A 16,312-nucleotide genomic window follows, 5' to 3' on the forward strand; every position below is an offset into this window, starting at 1 on the left:
TATGCTTTCATAAGTCCACCAAAAAGTGCTTTTGCCAGATCTGAAGGTTTTTCTTTTCTGGTGCCAAGTGCTTGTGTTACTCATCCAACATAATCATGCCACACCGGTAGTGCCCCCTGGGAAATGCACTCACCGGATACATTTGACCCCCCTGGGCTTACACCCAGGATAGTCACAACATCCTAGTGATCACTGGTCCTCTTTCCAGTCTCCATGGTTCACCAGTACTCCTGGCCCATAATAGAATTAAAAATAAAGGAAGGAACCTAAGACCATAATATAGTGTAGTACCCTTTAATGCTTTCAATCTACATAACATAATAACACTTTACAAGTTTTGCTGCCCCCCTGGCACATGGATGACTTGCCAATTTATGTTGATTAAGAGTGCCGCTGCTCCGGTCCAACCTGGAGCCAGCGTACATTCCAATCTGCGGCTGTTGTGTCACTGGATGTCCCCACTCCTATGTGTTTCGTCACTAATCGGACGTCATCAGGAAGCACCATCAGGAGGTGCTTCCTAACCCGTATACCCATCTGCTGGCATGTTTGACAGTGGCAAAAACACAATTGTAGCTATCTGAGCCTCAGATATGTGCTCTCTGTTAAGTTTGGTTCACCCAAAACTCAAAATTTTAGTTTTTCCTATATGTTGAATAAGTAAATCATCTAACCCAGTGGTCATCAACCCTGTCCTCACGGCTCACTAACAGGCCAGGTTTGCAAGATAACTAAAATACATCACAGGTGATATCATTTGCTGCTCAGTGATTGCAGAATTCTAGTCTGCATCTCCCCAAGGTAATACATAAATCCTGGCCTGTTAGTGGGCCCTGAGGACAGGGTTGATGACCACTGATCTAACTGCTCCTTACACCTTTTGATGATTCTAGTGGTGGGATATCTTTGCTTGTACTCCCAAAGACTGCACACGTTCCCTCCTTGGAGTTTATTTTATACTGTGGAGAATGCAGCCAGAGTAGTGAGAACAACCAAAGTTGGTTGGGACCATGTAGCCCTTCACTCTGGGCGAAAACAAAGCTATGAACTGGGGCAGAGAACTATGGCAAGAAATAAAGGAAACTGGTTCTTCAGATTCCACCTGTAACTAAAACATCACTTCTAGGTTGAATTGTCTTTTACCTGGTCTTTGCTACAGTCAAGCAGTCAGAAATTAAACCGGAAATTTACTCATAACAACTTGATGAAAAAGTGTGTTCTTTAACAAGGAACAGACATTCCACACAATTACACTACCAAAATGAGTGTGTGCTGTAATTTACCTCCAGCATTGCTCCTGTTCCTTCTTGCTGGAGACTGCCATTTTGCTAAAGCCCAGAGCTTTTGAACAACAGTAAATCATAAAGTGGAACTAAACCCATCAATTTAACGGTTTTAAAAAAAAATAAAGTTACATTCTTGGAATGCTGGAATTGCTGTGTCCTCAACCGGACTGTGAAACCATCAAATGGCTAGTGTTCTAACTGATCGCTTGTACAGCTCCATGACAGTTGCAGATCAAACAGAATCCTCTTCCTTGGCTGTAATTGCTGGGAGGGTTTATTTCCATTTTAAGGCTGTCAGCAGATCGGCCTCTACAAACTCGGCAGTGCCTAAAAATGGAGGGCAACTGAGCTTGTGCAGAGCAGGGTGAGACAGTGTATTTCTGGATTTTAGAGAGGAAGTAAACCCTGATGGGTTTACTTCCTCTTTGATTCCCTGCAAAGGGAAAACATGTAGGTTTAGGAGATGTTTCTTGCACCTACAGGTAAGCCTTAATCTAGGCTTACCTGTAGGTAAAAGTGGTCTGTAAGGGTTTACAACCACTTTAAACAGTATAGACACTTATTTTGAATGTAGCTATACCAACCTGAAGTGATCTAGCCGTTCTTTCATTTTCTGACTAACGTTCCACATTAATGAGAAGTGTATGGAGGAATGTTTTAGATCAGCTTTCATTGAGGTCTCTAGCCGTTAACAGTATTAAAACACTAATGCCGCGTACACATGCGCGGACTTTACGGCAGACTTTGCTCGGCTGACTTTACGCCAGACTTTGACGGACTTTCCGAATGAACGGACTTGCCTACACACAATCCACCAGTCCGTTGAATTCGTACGTGATGACGTACGACCGGACTAAAACAAGGAAGTTCATAGCCAGTAGCCAATAGCTGTCCTAGCGTGGCTTTTTGTCCATCGAACTAGCATACAGACGAACGGACTTTTCGACCGGACTCTAGTTCGACGGATAGATTTAAAACATGTTTCAAATCTAAGTCCGTCCAACTTTTGAGCAAACAAAGTCTGCTGGAGCCCACACACGATCGAATTGTCAGTCGAAATCCCCTCCGCCGGGCAAAGTCTGCCGTAAAGTCCGCTCGTGTGTACGCGGCTTTAGAAATGAAATGAAATGAAATTCCATAGTAAAGCTTGTTAGTCACTGAGACATCTGCATAAATTTCCTCTTTTGTATGCAGAGTATGTGGCGCTGTACCCATATTCCAGTACAGAATCCAGCGACTTGACATTTAACGAGGGGGATATGATCCTGGTGACACAGAAGGATGGCGAGTGGTGGACAGGAACCATTGGTGACCGAAGTGGAATATTTCCATCAAACTATGTGCGCCCACGAGATCAGGAGGTAAATACGTAAAAAATGTATACTAATTTCCTTCATACCAAATGTATTCTTGTGTATTAGACGTTGCTACCCCCATAGGTTTGCCTTTACCCTATAATAAGTCTATTGAAATTGCAGCCATCTGTTTTCCCTTTTTCCTTTGCCCTCAACCACTTCACTTGAATTTCTGCCTCTGTGCAGCAGAGACATTTATTGAAAAGTTGTCAGAGAGAAGTGATTGGATTCCCCAGATTTGAAAGTATTATTTGAGGGAGCATTTGGACTCAGGACCACAGGAAACGTGAAATACTATAAAACGGTTTCAGGAAAACTAATAAAAGAATCATTGCTTTTGTTATGAACAAATCTGAGGTTGTGTAAAGGCACATTTATCTTTTCTAATGTTGTTGTAGTTCCTCTGCAAGAACTTTTTGTATGTATGTAACAGGTGTAGCTATCTAGAGATGGTGGATCCACACCAGCTAAAGAAGCTGAAATCTAGACTAAATAAGTATCATCTGAATTTGCCTTTCTCAACTGTTTTACCTCTGAGGAAACCTTCAAATAATTTTCAGGCCTTAAAGATACATACAGCCCATGGTACATTAGCATGTGCAATAAGTTTTATAAACTTTTAAATAGAAGAATATGGCATACTTAGTGTGTTTGACACCCAGGGCAAATAATGTTTTACCACCTCCCTGCGCTGGTGGCCAGTGTAAGTGAGAGATCACTAACTATTGTGCACTGCTCAAGGAACTCCTAACATCCTTCGAAGGATCCCTAGCGTTTCACGGAAGCCTAGATTAGAAAAATTGGTCTAAATAGAGAGGCGTGTGTATTCTTACTTTGTCTCCTTTTGTCTATTTCTCCCAGATCTGGACAGTACTTAATCATAAAACAACTTTTGCATGTTGCCTCTGTGCAGGAGTTTGCTATAATGCAGACCAGTCTCTGCTGCTCTTTCTCCTTGTGCAGGTTGGCGGGTCTTGTGTTAACCCCCTTCTGTAGATTTCTTCAGGTCTCTAGTTGAAATAAGTAAGTCTGGTACCCATTTGGTGGCCTGTGGGCACCTTGTTTATTGCCCGTGCCACGTCCTTATATATGTACATAATTGAAAAAGGAAAAAATCATGGACTTTTTAGGCACATATGTATAAAATTAACAAATTTATTGATCTACATTAAAATAATTTGTATACAATATAACAATTGAATAAAGAGATTATTTCTGTTAAAAATATAGCTGTTCGCAGACTAAATGCAAATCCCTTAGAGAATAATATATCCTATATGAAACTTTGTGCATAGTAAATATACACCAAAATTTACATAACCTCCAGATATTAGGGTTTCACTTGTCCTTGATAGACCTCATGAGTTTGGCTCTACATGTTTCGCAAGCTGGTGGCTTTTTCAGGCGCTTTAACAATTTGCAATTAGAATGTTGGGGTCACAGCGCTCACCCCCAAAGCCTGGTGGGGGCCCCCCAGCATGGCTGCAATAGGCTCACTTTCCAAAATGTGAGGACACACAAATATACTTGGTTTTAGGGCTGCATGCTTCCATTCGTATTAGGGTATCAATGTTCCCTGAGGGCCAGAAAGCCTTGATCCTAGGTTTGTACCAGTGTATGAATAGTACAACTGTTAAGATAAATGTAAAGCCCCAAGACAGGAATTTCATCCACAAGTTTTCAAGTTGAAACACAGTCCATATCGCGGATGCCTGTCCTAAACGTGCCTCCTCACACTGGCAGCCAGCCTCCAATGCACTGGGGGGAGAGAGAGAAGAGAGGGGACAGCCGTCTCCGTCGGAGCACCTGTATACAAATTATTTTAATGTGGATCAATACATTTTGTTAATTTTATACATATGTGCCTATAAAGTCCATGTTTTTTTTTTTTTTCAGTTTTTTTAATTGTGTTCTTCAGGCCTCTAGTCTGTGGAGCTGCTGGGCCCCTCCCACAGGCTACGTACAGCACAGCGATGGTGTCACTATTACATTTACACAAGTGGATTTCCATCCTTGTGTTTATCGATGAATGTATTTAAATGAAGGTTTTTGTGCCTGGAGCTCAGCTAAAAACTGGAATGTCAATTTGAAATTTCTACAGATATGCCTCCTACACCTGTACTTGTTAGATAAAAATACCCTGCAATGACAGCTTGTAGGAATCGCACGTGCTGTTTTCCTTCCCTTTGCAATAATACGTCGTCTTTATTCACCTGTAGGGTTCAAGCAGTGTTGGAAAAACTGGAACATTAACCAAAAAACCCGGTAAGTATATGTATGAAGCATTTATTACTGTTTGTTTAATAAAGCTGCTTTGATGCGCACAGAATGCACACTGATACTCCTTTCATTTTAACATATGGGTGTGTTTTTTCATGTTGTACCTCAATAGTGAAAGTCTATATTTTCCATAGACATTGTCCCTCTCTATTGCAGAGATTGCTCAGGTCACCACCGCTTACACCGCAACAGGAACAGAACAGCTTAGTCTGGCTCCGGGGCAGCTGATACTTATATTAAAGAAGAATGCATCTGGATGGTGGCAAGGGGAATTACAGGTATGTGTGATATACGGGGTGTATTCAGGATACCTCTTTATTTACAAGGAACCTTTCCCATTATAAACTAATGTGAAGTAGCAACCTAAATGCAAGGCATGTTCCATCAGATGCTTACACACAAGTTCTGTGCCCAGAGAAACCTTAAACCGTGGTGTTCTAATATGCAAACTTCAAGCTTTTCCACAATAGTCATGGGCTGACCTGCCACCTCCTGCTGCTCTTTATTAGATTGTCAGGTGATAGACACCGTTATTGTCCAGTATAGAGATGCAGGAGTAGGGATGTGGCTGGCCTATAAATTTGTTGGTAAAAGTTAAGGTTTGCATGCAAATGCCCAAAGTTATTGGTTTTTGAGGGCACGAATATAAACTTTTCGCCTACTTTAGCGCTTTTATTGATATAGCCCAGCTACGGTTAAATCAAATTTTTTGTCATTTCTTTTCTGCTTGTTGTTTCTTTTGTCTCACGTGGTTTACGCTGCCCTTGGCTCTATATATGTATGTGTGAGCTCTTATGTCGAAGGATTTTATAACTGGAATTGTAAACAGATTTTGCTGCTGATTGATTGATTCTGTTGTACCACTCTTGTATTTTCTTTTTTTTTTTTAATCAAAACAGCGTTTATTGAGCATAAAGAAAACATAAACATACGGGTGGATAGTGCAACAGGCACTACATTTATGAATCAATCCAATTGACATACATAGAAGCATGACGTAAACCCGAGGAAGAGGTGCTTGCATAATAAAGTCCGTTGGGTAATTGAACAGTGCAAGGCTGAAAGGTGGGGGGGGGGGGGAGGTCAATGAGGGAGCCATGGGGTTACCAAAGAGAAGTGTATCTAGCCTTCTGCATCACAGGTGGAGGCATCCTCCAGCCATCTATCCCATATTTTGTGATGTTTATTAGGGCAGCCCCTGTTAATGTAGAGTAATCTTTTATAGGGGAGAGTGATATTGACAGCTCTAATCCATTGCTGTAGTGTGCACATCCTGGCGATCTGCAGCCTGGCAAGGAATAATGTTTCTTGCAGAAATATATTTAGGTATTTTTCGCCTTCAGAGAGTGAGAGGAGCCCCAGCACACATTGACGGGGGCAGAGGGACAATGCGATCATGGAGGAACCGGACCACCTGGGTCCACTCATGTATTTTCAATAAAACTTTTTCTTCATTAAAAATAAATAAACAAACTTGGCAAAGAAACCCTTAGATACCTTATTTTTGCGTACAGACTGCTACTTCATGTTATTTTGGGAAAGCAGAGATCTTTGTTTTGTCTTGATTCTGTTATAGAAAGCAGGGTCTTCTCAGAAGACATGCACCACATCCCCATAAACAACTACATTTATATCTTTCATCTGTACCTCCATCCTTTTCCCTAATTTCAGCTGTAGGTTCTCCATCTGAAGGCTCTCACTGAGGCCCTCAGTTGCTGTCTTGGTGCCACCCAGTTAATTCATGTGATTTCAGCAGACATTTTTTTTAAACTACAACTTGCTTTTTCTATTAACTTTTCTTTACCGTCTGTATCTACTGTCTGCAGCAATGAGCTTTATTCCAATTTGCCTACATAATGTGTTTTTGTAATGGATGCAATCTGTACAGGCACGAGGGAAGAAGCGGCAGAAGGGCTGGTTCCCGGCTACCCATGTCAAGTTACTAGGCCCAAGCAATGACAAGGCAGCTCCCGCTTTCAACCCAGGTAGGAATTTGCTTGTTAATAGCAAAATATATTAATAGCTGACTCTACCCAATAGACTGGTGTGGTAGATGGCTGCACCAAAAACACTGAAAATATTTGAGATTGCTGCATACTGTTGATGGGGAAAATTGTATATTTTATATTAACTTATAATTGTTGGTTCATATTGTGGCTCACTTATGAATTCTAAGCCTCCTAATCTTGGTCAAGGAGCCATATAAGGTCATATGTATTGTTTTACCTTACTGATGTAAAGCTTGAGGAATGCAGGATGACCGAGCCCACTATCCCCCTTAACCACTTAAGCCCCGGACCATTTGGCTGGCCAAAGACCAGAGCACTTTTTGCGATTCGGCACTGCGTCGCTTTAACTGACAATTGCGCGGTCGTGCGACGTAGCTCCCAAACAAAATTGACGTCCTTTTTTTCCCACAAATAGAGCTTTCTTTTGGTGGTATTTGATCACCTCTGCGGTTTTAATTTTTTGCGCTATAAACAAAAAAAAGCGTCAATTTTGAAAAAAAGATGCATTATTTTTTACTTTTTGCTATAATAAATATCCCCAAAAAGTATATAAAAAACATTTTTTTCCTCAGTTTAGGCCGATATGTATTCTTCTACATATTTTTGGGGAAAAAAATTGCAATAAGCGTTTATTGATTGGTTTGCGCAAAAGTTATAGCGTCTACAAAATAAGGGGATAGTTTTATGGCATTTTTATTAATAAACTTTTTTTTTTTACTAGTAATGGCGGCGATCAGCGATTTTTATCATGACTGTGACATTATGGCGGACAGATCGGACACTTTTGGCGCTATTTTGGGACCATTCACATTTATACAGCGATTAGTGCGATTAAAAATGCATTGATTACTGTGTAAATGTGACTGGCAGTGAAGGGGTTAACCACTAGGTGGCGCTGTAGGGGTTAAGTGTGTCCTAGGGAGCGATTCTAACTGTGGGGGGAGGGGCTGTGTGTGACACGACACTGATCACCGCTCCCGATTACAGGGAGCGGTGATCAGTGTCATTAGGTAGAACGGGGAAATGCTTGTTTACATTACCATCTCTTTCTCGCCGTGAGATGATCGCGGACATCAAGTCCGCGGGACCCACGATCACCCTCATGGAGCACCCGGCAGGCACGCACCCACAAGCCGCCTCTTAAAGGGCAAGGTACGGGTACGTTAATCTGCCTGTACGTGCCCTTCTGCCACAGTATATCTGCGTGAGTTGGTCGGGAAGCGGTTAAAAGGTGATATCACTGCCCAAACAACTTTGGTAATTTACTTACATACTAGACTGTATCTACCACAGCACAAACTGGAATAAGTTTGTCTCATACCAGAGCTTGCAACCATACAAGCATCTGATCTGATCCTCTGGCCATGTTGCTTAACAGAAAACGGGACCCATGGCGGAAACCAAATCTTTAGTTAAGTATTCTTGTTATATTTTCTAATATTATCTGTATCTGTCAGTACTTTTAATAAATGTTATACTTTTAAGTATTTGATCTCTCTTTGCATATATCGAACAAAACCCTAAAAGAACAACTGTTTAATAAATTGCCAATATACACTGTTTATCTGCAGAGAAAAGTCCTCTTTGAATGCCCTTGCTAGTAATTGGCCTAATGTTTTCTTTTAAGGGGTAATTACACCATTTCTCCAAAAACTGAGCACCTCCTCCAGTCCCTGCTACACTTATCTGCTGTGCTGATAATCTTCTGCCATCCACGTCTGCTGATGTAGTAATCCATAAACCTTTAAACTCTGTACACAGCGCTAGAGGCTCTGTAGCAGCATTACGCATGCATTTGGTAGCTGTTATTGGTCAGCGCATCACATGACAGCATTGACCAACAAGAACCTCTTCTTCTGCATCCGAAGTAATATGAGACTCTCATTGGTTAGCACTGTATTGTGACTGTGCTAAACGATGACTGCTAGCTGTTGCCAGCACTATGCTGCTACACAGCCTTTGGAGCTGTGTAGGGAGTTTAAAAGTGTATTGGTACACTAGAAAAGGTGGACAGCAGAAGTTTATTGGCTTAGCAAATAAGTGTAGTGGGGATAGGGGGACCAGGGAGGGTGTTGGGAGTTAATCTTTAAATTGTTGGTGTAAAGGTGAAATTCCACCCAAAAGTGAACTTCCGCTCATTTGTCTCCTCTCCCCCTCCGGTGCCCCACAATTGTCACCTTTTTTTTTGGGGGGGGGGGGACAGGATACCTGTCTTTGACAAGTTTTCTGTTCCCATGTCCGCCGCATGGCCCATGACGTCCCCACGGGACGCAGTAGGGTTCCCCTACCCGCAACGGCGGCGGCGGCAGCACCTGACAGCTGATGCAAACATCAGCTGCGGTGCCCACATCGCTGGACTCCAGGACAAGTAAGTATCCTATTATTAAAAGCCAGCAGCTGCAGTATGTGTAGCTGCTGGCTTTTAATTTTCTCTTTTTTTTTTTTTTGGGCAGACCTCCGCTTTAAAGCTGAAGTTTAGTGAAATATTTTTTGTTTTTAAATCAGCACCGTGGACAGTAATTACAGTAAATAAAATGTGTTTGGTGCTCAAAAGGTCGCACAGTACAGCTACAATGAATGGAGACATTAAGCTTGTTGCATTGGTAAACGAGCTATTGATGGTGTCCTATGATATTGGAAATATTGATATTTTATATCACCAGTGTAGATGTTGGTGAGATTAGCAGAGTTCTTTAAAGATGACATACATATTGCAAACATTATAGGTTTTGTTACTGGGCATGAGAAGTGAGTTGACTTTTCTTTCCTCTCTAGTGTGTCAGGTCATAGCAATGTATGAATATGTCGCCAATAATGAGGATGAACTGAACTTCGGCAAAGGACAGCTCATCAATGTCATTAACAAAGACGATGCAGACTGGTGGCAAGGAGAAATCAATGGGGTCACCGGGCTATTTCCATCCAACTACGTCAAGATGACAACAGAATGTGACCCCAGCCAGCAGTGTGAGTACCTCTTCTTCTATTGTCTTATTATCTTCATGTACTTACACTGTTATCATTTTAAGCAGAACGAGTTCATAGAAAAACTTTCCTGGTTTCCTGCAGCAGAGAAGCTCTTAGCGCGGTACAGCAGCACAAAGGTGCAAACACAGCCTTAGATATAGCAGCGCACGCACAGTTGTTATACGTGAATGGTCATGTTGCAGTGCTAGATTCCAACTTCCCGCAATGATGTAATGTATTGTAATGAATTATTTCGTTTCGGAGCATGTGCAGTCTTAGTCACTCTATTTTCCGGACGAATACTGTACTGATTTCAACTAAAATCGTGCGTTTTGTTCTCATACGAGAAGTTTTTTTTTGTGCTTGTCCCTTCGGATAATTTTGCACAAACTGTCATGATCGCCTCTCAAAAACTGTGTACTAACGATCAAGTTGTCAGATGATCACTCCGAAAGCTGTATTTTTCACCTGATTTGCTCATTCTGTGTACTAGGCATAAGGCCATTGATGCACTCCTAGTTAGTTTTGCTGGTAGGTTTCTGAGGCACAGATGAGGTCCTGTTATAATGCCGGTGTTTAGCCTGCAACGGCTGATAAATAGTACTTACCTGGAAGTTTTGGGGGTTAATTGGGAATATGCTATCATTTGCCTCTGTCAGTTATTTATGTGCCTCAGTGGGTTTTCATTTTTCAAATATGTTGATGGTGTTAGGAATCTGCCAGTGAACCCATGCAGAAGTTTATGATAAACTAGTGATAGGGAAAAGAATTTCTGATTATGATGAACAGTTTTAAAAGTTTATTCAGAAGAGAAAAGTTACAAAGTAAAAGTAATGATTATAAAGTAGAGACACGGACCTGACCGTTGACGTCTGACATAACTAATGCGACAGGACCCATCGCCTTCACCAAGAAGCTTTTTAAAGTCCAGTCTTGGACAGCCGCCACGTAGGACCTCCGAAAACATATTACAGGTTTAAGAATTTGTTGCAGATCAACAAATGCAAGAAACAATAATTTCTGTTTATCAGCTTGACCAAAAGCACTATAGAAGGTTAGGAGACTGTCTCTGTACAAAATTGCATAAGAAGATCTTCCAAGGACAGTCTAACGCATTTCAAGGACTTTCCTAACAACATCTTTCTTTTCTCGGACATCACGGGACACAGAGCCACAGTAATTACTGATGGGTTATAGGGTATCACTAGGTATTGGACACTGGTCACACCCTAATCAGGAAGTTCAACCCCCTATATAACCCCTCCCCTTCCAGGGATACCTCAGTTTTTACACCAGTGTCTTAGGTGTTGGACGTGCATGTCCTGTGCTAAAGCTCCAAAAGGAATATCCTAAGATCCTATACTGGGGCAAGCCAGGCGACCGGATCCATTCAAAGTGTCTTTTCATGGCCGAATTGGATGGTACCCGGGCCTCGTGTCCGAAGAAACGAGGTTTTACCTGTAACGCTTCTCTTTTTAGAGAGCTGGACCCGCGGATCAGAAAATGGCTTTAAACTTCCTAATTTCTGGCGAGGTGCTTTACAGGCCCAGAACTGAAGGATCCCCCTACTGATGGGGGCCCCAGTCTCTGATGGTTTTTCCACAAAAAACGGAGCCCACCGTGAGAGGCGAAGGCTGGGTCTGTGTAAACTGAACCCTGCGGCCTGGATAAGGTAAGAGGAGATTCCACAGAATTTTAATTCTAGTGGCTTTTCTCCTTTAAGGTGAATGCATGCTGTGCCTATTGTGACCACCGGGGGCTGCCAAGAGCACAAACCTTCTCATGTTTGATCTGTCTCAGCGTCCGCTGCATTGGCTCTTCCTCCAGCTCCAAAGGTAGATGGTGGGGGGTTTTCTCTGCTGGGATGGTCCCCCCAGGCTAGGGAAAGGCTCAGGTAAGGCGGGTGAGACCGCACTGTCACAGCCGCTACCGCCGTTGCCACCGAAGCCGCATTGCGATGCAGGGCCCATCACTGCCGGCCTCCTCCTTATTCCCCCAACCCCAGCCTCCCTTCAGGCTTGTCAGAAAGGGTCGGCTCGCGCGGGAAGCGCTCGTTTTTCAAAAACGAGGGGGGGGGGGGGCGGGGCGTCAGCACAGCGTCAGCGTGCCCAGACGCCCACAGTGCCAGAAAGCATGGCTATTTAAAGCACACTGTACAGGTGCTCTGAGCTTTGGAGAGACACAGAGCTGACAGTCACATGTAAGGTGGGACACAGGCATTCCCCTAGGCTGCATTCACTAAGGAACACCGGATTGGGCATTTGGTAGCAAGGCTTTTAGCCAGACTATATCGCTCAGCAGTCAGTGTTCGTTTTTGATACCTCACACCTTGTTGCTTTGCACTATGGGTAGAAGAGGTTCAAGCACCCCAAGAACCAGTGGCACTAGGGGGTCTCGTTCAGGTTCTGAGGACCCCCTGTCTGCTACACCATCCCCTCCTGAGGGACCAGGGGCAGCTGGACAGGGAGAGCCATTGGGGTTAGGGGCTACATCTGCTGCCGGCACTTCAGCCCCTGTGTACATTACACAAGAAGTTTTTTCCTCAACCATTTCTGGATTAGAGAAAAAACTAATGGCCGCGATTACATCTTCACTCAGTGAAAGAAAACGCACAAGACCTTCCTCTGCTCCCCAAGACCCTCAGTCAGAGGAGCTCTGGGATAAAGGAGATGAATCCCTTTCAGAGGATCGGGATGGGACAGATGATTCCTCTTCGGAGGATTCAGGTGGAGATCGACCCTCTGCGACTTCCCAAGAGGAGAAAGTCTTAGCGCAGATCCTCACTGGTTTGGTCCGCTCCACATTTAAGTTGTCCCTACCTGAAACTACTACAGAAACCTCTTCTGCTTTGGGGTCACTGAAACCTTTCCAAGCAGCACATGCTTTTCCTGTTCATAATTTACTTGAAAAGCTGCTTTATTCTGAGTGGGATCACCCAGATAAGCGATTTCGTCCGCCGAAAAAGTTTTCTACGCTTTATCCTATAGAAGAAAAGTTTATTAAGAGGTGGGGAATACCGGCCATTGATGCGGCCATTTCCTCTGTAAATAGTAATCTGACTTGTCCTGTAGACAACGCTCAGATGCTCAAAGATCCTGTGGATAAAAAGATGGACTTCTTATTGAAAGATGTGTTCTCTTTAGCAGGATCAGTGGCCCAACCTGCAGTAGCAGCGATTGGAGTCTGTCAACACTTAAGAGACCATGTTAAACAGGTCATCAAAGTATTACCTGAACAGCAGGCCCAGGGGTTTGCTAACCTTCCTGCGGCTTTATGTTATGCTGTTGACGCCATTAGAGATTCTATCGTGCAAACCTCTCGCCTCTTGCTTGGGTTGGTGCATATACGTAGAATCTTATGGTTGAAAAACTGGTCAGCCGAAGCACCATGTAAGAGGCTTCTAGCTGGGTTTCCCTTCCGTGGTGAAAGGTTGTTTGGAGAGGACTTGGATAATTATATCAAGACGATCTCCTGTGGGAAAAGTACTCTCTTACCTGATAAGAAGAAAAGTAAGCGTCCCTCTTTTAAACGGACTCTTTCCCCAGCGCCAGGGGCATCAGCCTCCAGGCAGTCACGACGGTCTCCTCCGTCTGGGGCAAGAAACAAGAGTCAACCCCAGGGACACAAGAAATCCTGGGGGAAAAGGTCTTCTAAGCAAGACACTAAGACCTCTTCATGAAGGGGCGCCCCGCCCCGCTCTCAGGGCCCTGGCAGAAGGACTTCCAGGACAGATGGGTGATCTCAACGGTAACCTTAGGGTACAGACTGGAGTTCCAAGAATGTCCCTCTCCTCGTTTCCTCAGATCAGGTGTTCCCAGAAAGCCAGAAGAGAAGCAGTCGCTCCTTCTAGCGATAAAGCGACTTTTGTCGCAAGAGGTCATTGTGGGGGTTCCCACAAAGGATCAAGGATTGAGACTCTGTTCCAATCTTTCTATGGTCCGAAAACCAAATGGGGACGACAGACCCATTTTGGATTTGAGAGATCTGAAACGATTCCCAAGGATGCAGTCCTTTCGTTTGGAATCAATTCAGACAGTAATCTCCGTCCTGCAGGGAGGAGAATTTCTGATATCAATAGGCATCAGAGATGCAGGCCTATATGTGCCCAGTTTTCCTGCTTAACTGAAGTGTCTGCAGGCAAAAATCACTGCTCTAAGGGAGCTGATTCTGACAGTCAGGGCCAAGAAGGGTCTTTCTGTCCGCCTTTGTATGAGGCTGCAGGGGAAGATGGTGGCTTCATTCGAAGCAGTTCCCTATGCCCAGTTCCAAGCAGAACTGTGGCAACACAGTATTCTGTTGACCTGGAACAGGAAGGTGCAGGCATTAAACTTTCCAATGCACCTATCGCATGCAATGCGTCAGAGCCTCAGTTGATGGCTCATACCCGAAAACCTACAGAAGGGGAAATCCTTCCTACCGGTTGCCTGGGATCCTCTTGCAGGCAGGACGGATGCGTTGGTGATTCCGTGGCATCGGCTCTCACCGATTTATGCATTCCCTCCCATTCTGCTACTGCCACGGCTCCTTCGCAGACTCAGGCAAGAAGGGAAGTCGGCACTTCTGGTGGCCCCCGTTTGGCCCAGAAGAACCTGATAAGCAGAAATAGTAAGGATGATGGGGTGGGTTCCCGGTGGACCCTACCGATACACCCAGACCTGTTAGCTCAAGGTCCGGTGTTCCAGCCTGCCTCACAAATGCTAGATTTGACGGGTGGGCTATTGAATCCCACGTTCTGAAAAATCGTGGGCTTTCAGGTCCTGTCATATCTACCTTGATCAATGCAAGGAAGCCAGCTTCCAGAATGATTTATCATAGAGTCTGGAAAGCTTATGTATCCTGGTGTGAATCCAGGGGTTGGCATCCCAGGAAATATGTCATAGGTAGAATTCTGGATTTTCTACAATTAGGATTAGAGATGAAGCTGGCCTTGAGTACCATCAAGGGCCAGGTGTCGGCCTTATCAATGTTGTTTCAACGGCCGCTTGCTTCGCATTCTCTGATCCGTTTCAGATCAAGGCACATTCCACAAGGGCTATTGGTGCTTCTTGGGCAGTGCATCACCGGGCCTCTATGGCTCAGATCTGCAAGGCCGCAACCTGGTCTTCAGTTCATACATTCACCAGATTCTATCAGGTGGATGTGAGAAGGCATGAGGATATCGCCTTTGGGCGTAGTGTGCTGCAGACAGCGGTGCAAGGTCCTCAGGTCTGATAGCACCCTACTTGGTTGTGATTCCCCCCCCCAGTTGGCATTGCTTTGGGACATCCCATCAGTAATTACTGTGGCTCTGTGTCCCGTGATGTCCGAGAAAAGAAAATAGGATTTTTTATTACAGCTTACCTGTAAAATCCTTTTCTTTCGACGGACATCACGGGACACAGAGGTCCCGCCCCTGAGGTATCCCTGGAAGGGGAGGGGTTATATAGGGGGTTGAACTTCCTGATTAGGGTGTGACCAGTGTCCAATACCTAGTGATACCCTATAACCCATCAGTAATTACTGTGGCTCTGTGTCCCGTGATGTCCGTCGAAAGAAAAGGATTTTACAGGTAAGCTGTAATAAAAAATCCTATTTTCTGCAAACTAATACCTCTAAAGAACCGAACATTAGCATATTTAACATTTGACTGTTGCAAGTGGGGGGAGTTTTTTTTGGGCTTCACTGCATCTGAGCACCACAAATCCGAAACACTATTTAATTAATTTAATCACACACATAGGTTGGACTTGATGGACTTGTGTCTTTTTCGACCTCACCTACTATGTAACTATGTAATTATGTATGTCTCCATGCTTTATTTTGTTGAGAAATCGCTGCATTCAGGTGCCGACATCTATGAAACTCATCCAAACCTGCTGTGTTTAGATTTGATCTAAAGGCATTGCACTCCTAACAGCTCAGTTAGGCTCCATTCACACCTGAGCGCTTTTCAGTTCGAAAAATGCTCATCTCTGAAGTTCCAAAACGCTCAACAAGCAAAATCGCATTCATTTCAATGCCCCCTGTTCACGTGTGAGCATTTTGTCATCTGAAATGAAACGCCTGGAGCTCATAAAAGTACATGAGCTTCTTTTTGGAAGATTACATGTGTTTCTGGCCCCATAGACTTCAATAGAAACGCCTGACTTGAGCAGAAAAATGCTTGTAAAATTCTCAAATAGCAGCTCTCCACCCCTAATTTCCTCCCACTCCCCCTCCCCTAGTGCTTTCTATTGGCTAAACAAAAACGCCTGAAGCTGTAAATTGCTTGTATTACACTTCTAAATCACTTTAAAAAAGCTCCAAAAATAGCTTAAACGCCAGTAAATCGATACGCTCAGGTGTGAATAGAGCCTAATGCTGCGTACACACGAGCGGAATGTCCGATAGAAAAAGTCCGGAGTCTTTTCATCAGATAATCCGCTCGTGTGTAGAC

The 16,312-nt window shown here is 43.9% G+C and overlaps 1 protein-coding gene across 9 annotated transcripts in view; it reads left to right on the forward strand.

Moving 5' to 3' along the window:
* The window catches only part of ITSN2 (intersectin 2), a 272,629-nt gene that overhangs the window by 190,370 nt on the left and 65,947 nt on the right, over positions 1-16,312 (forward strand). For all 9 annotated transcript variants that reach the window (XM_073625291.1, XM_073625295.1, XM_073625289.1 and 6 more), the window contains 5 exons: positions 2,481-2,647; positions 4,861-4,906; positions 5,078-5,199; positions 6,810-6,906; positions 9,706-9,897. In XM_073625291.1, the coding sequence (XP_073481392.1) occupies positions 2,481-2,647; positions 4,861-4,906; positions 5,078-5,199; positions 6,810-6,906; positions 9,706-9,897 (624 nt within the window). The remainder of the gene's footprint in view (positions 1-2,480; positions 2,648-4,860; positions 4,907-5,077; positions 5,200-6,809; positions 6,907-9,705; positions 9,898-16,312) is intronic.

This window comes from Aquarana catesbeiana, linkage group LG04, assembly GCF_042186555.1.
Source record: "Aquarana catesbeiana isolate 2022-GZ linkage group LG04, ASM4218655v1, whole genome shotgun sequence".
Lineage (NCBI taxonomy): Eukaryota > Metazoa > Chordata > Amphibia > Anura > Ranidae > Aquarana > Aquarana catesbeiana.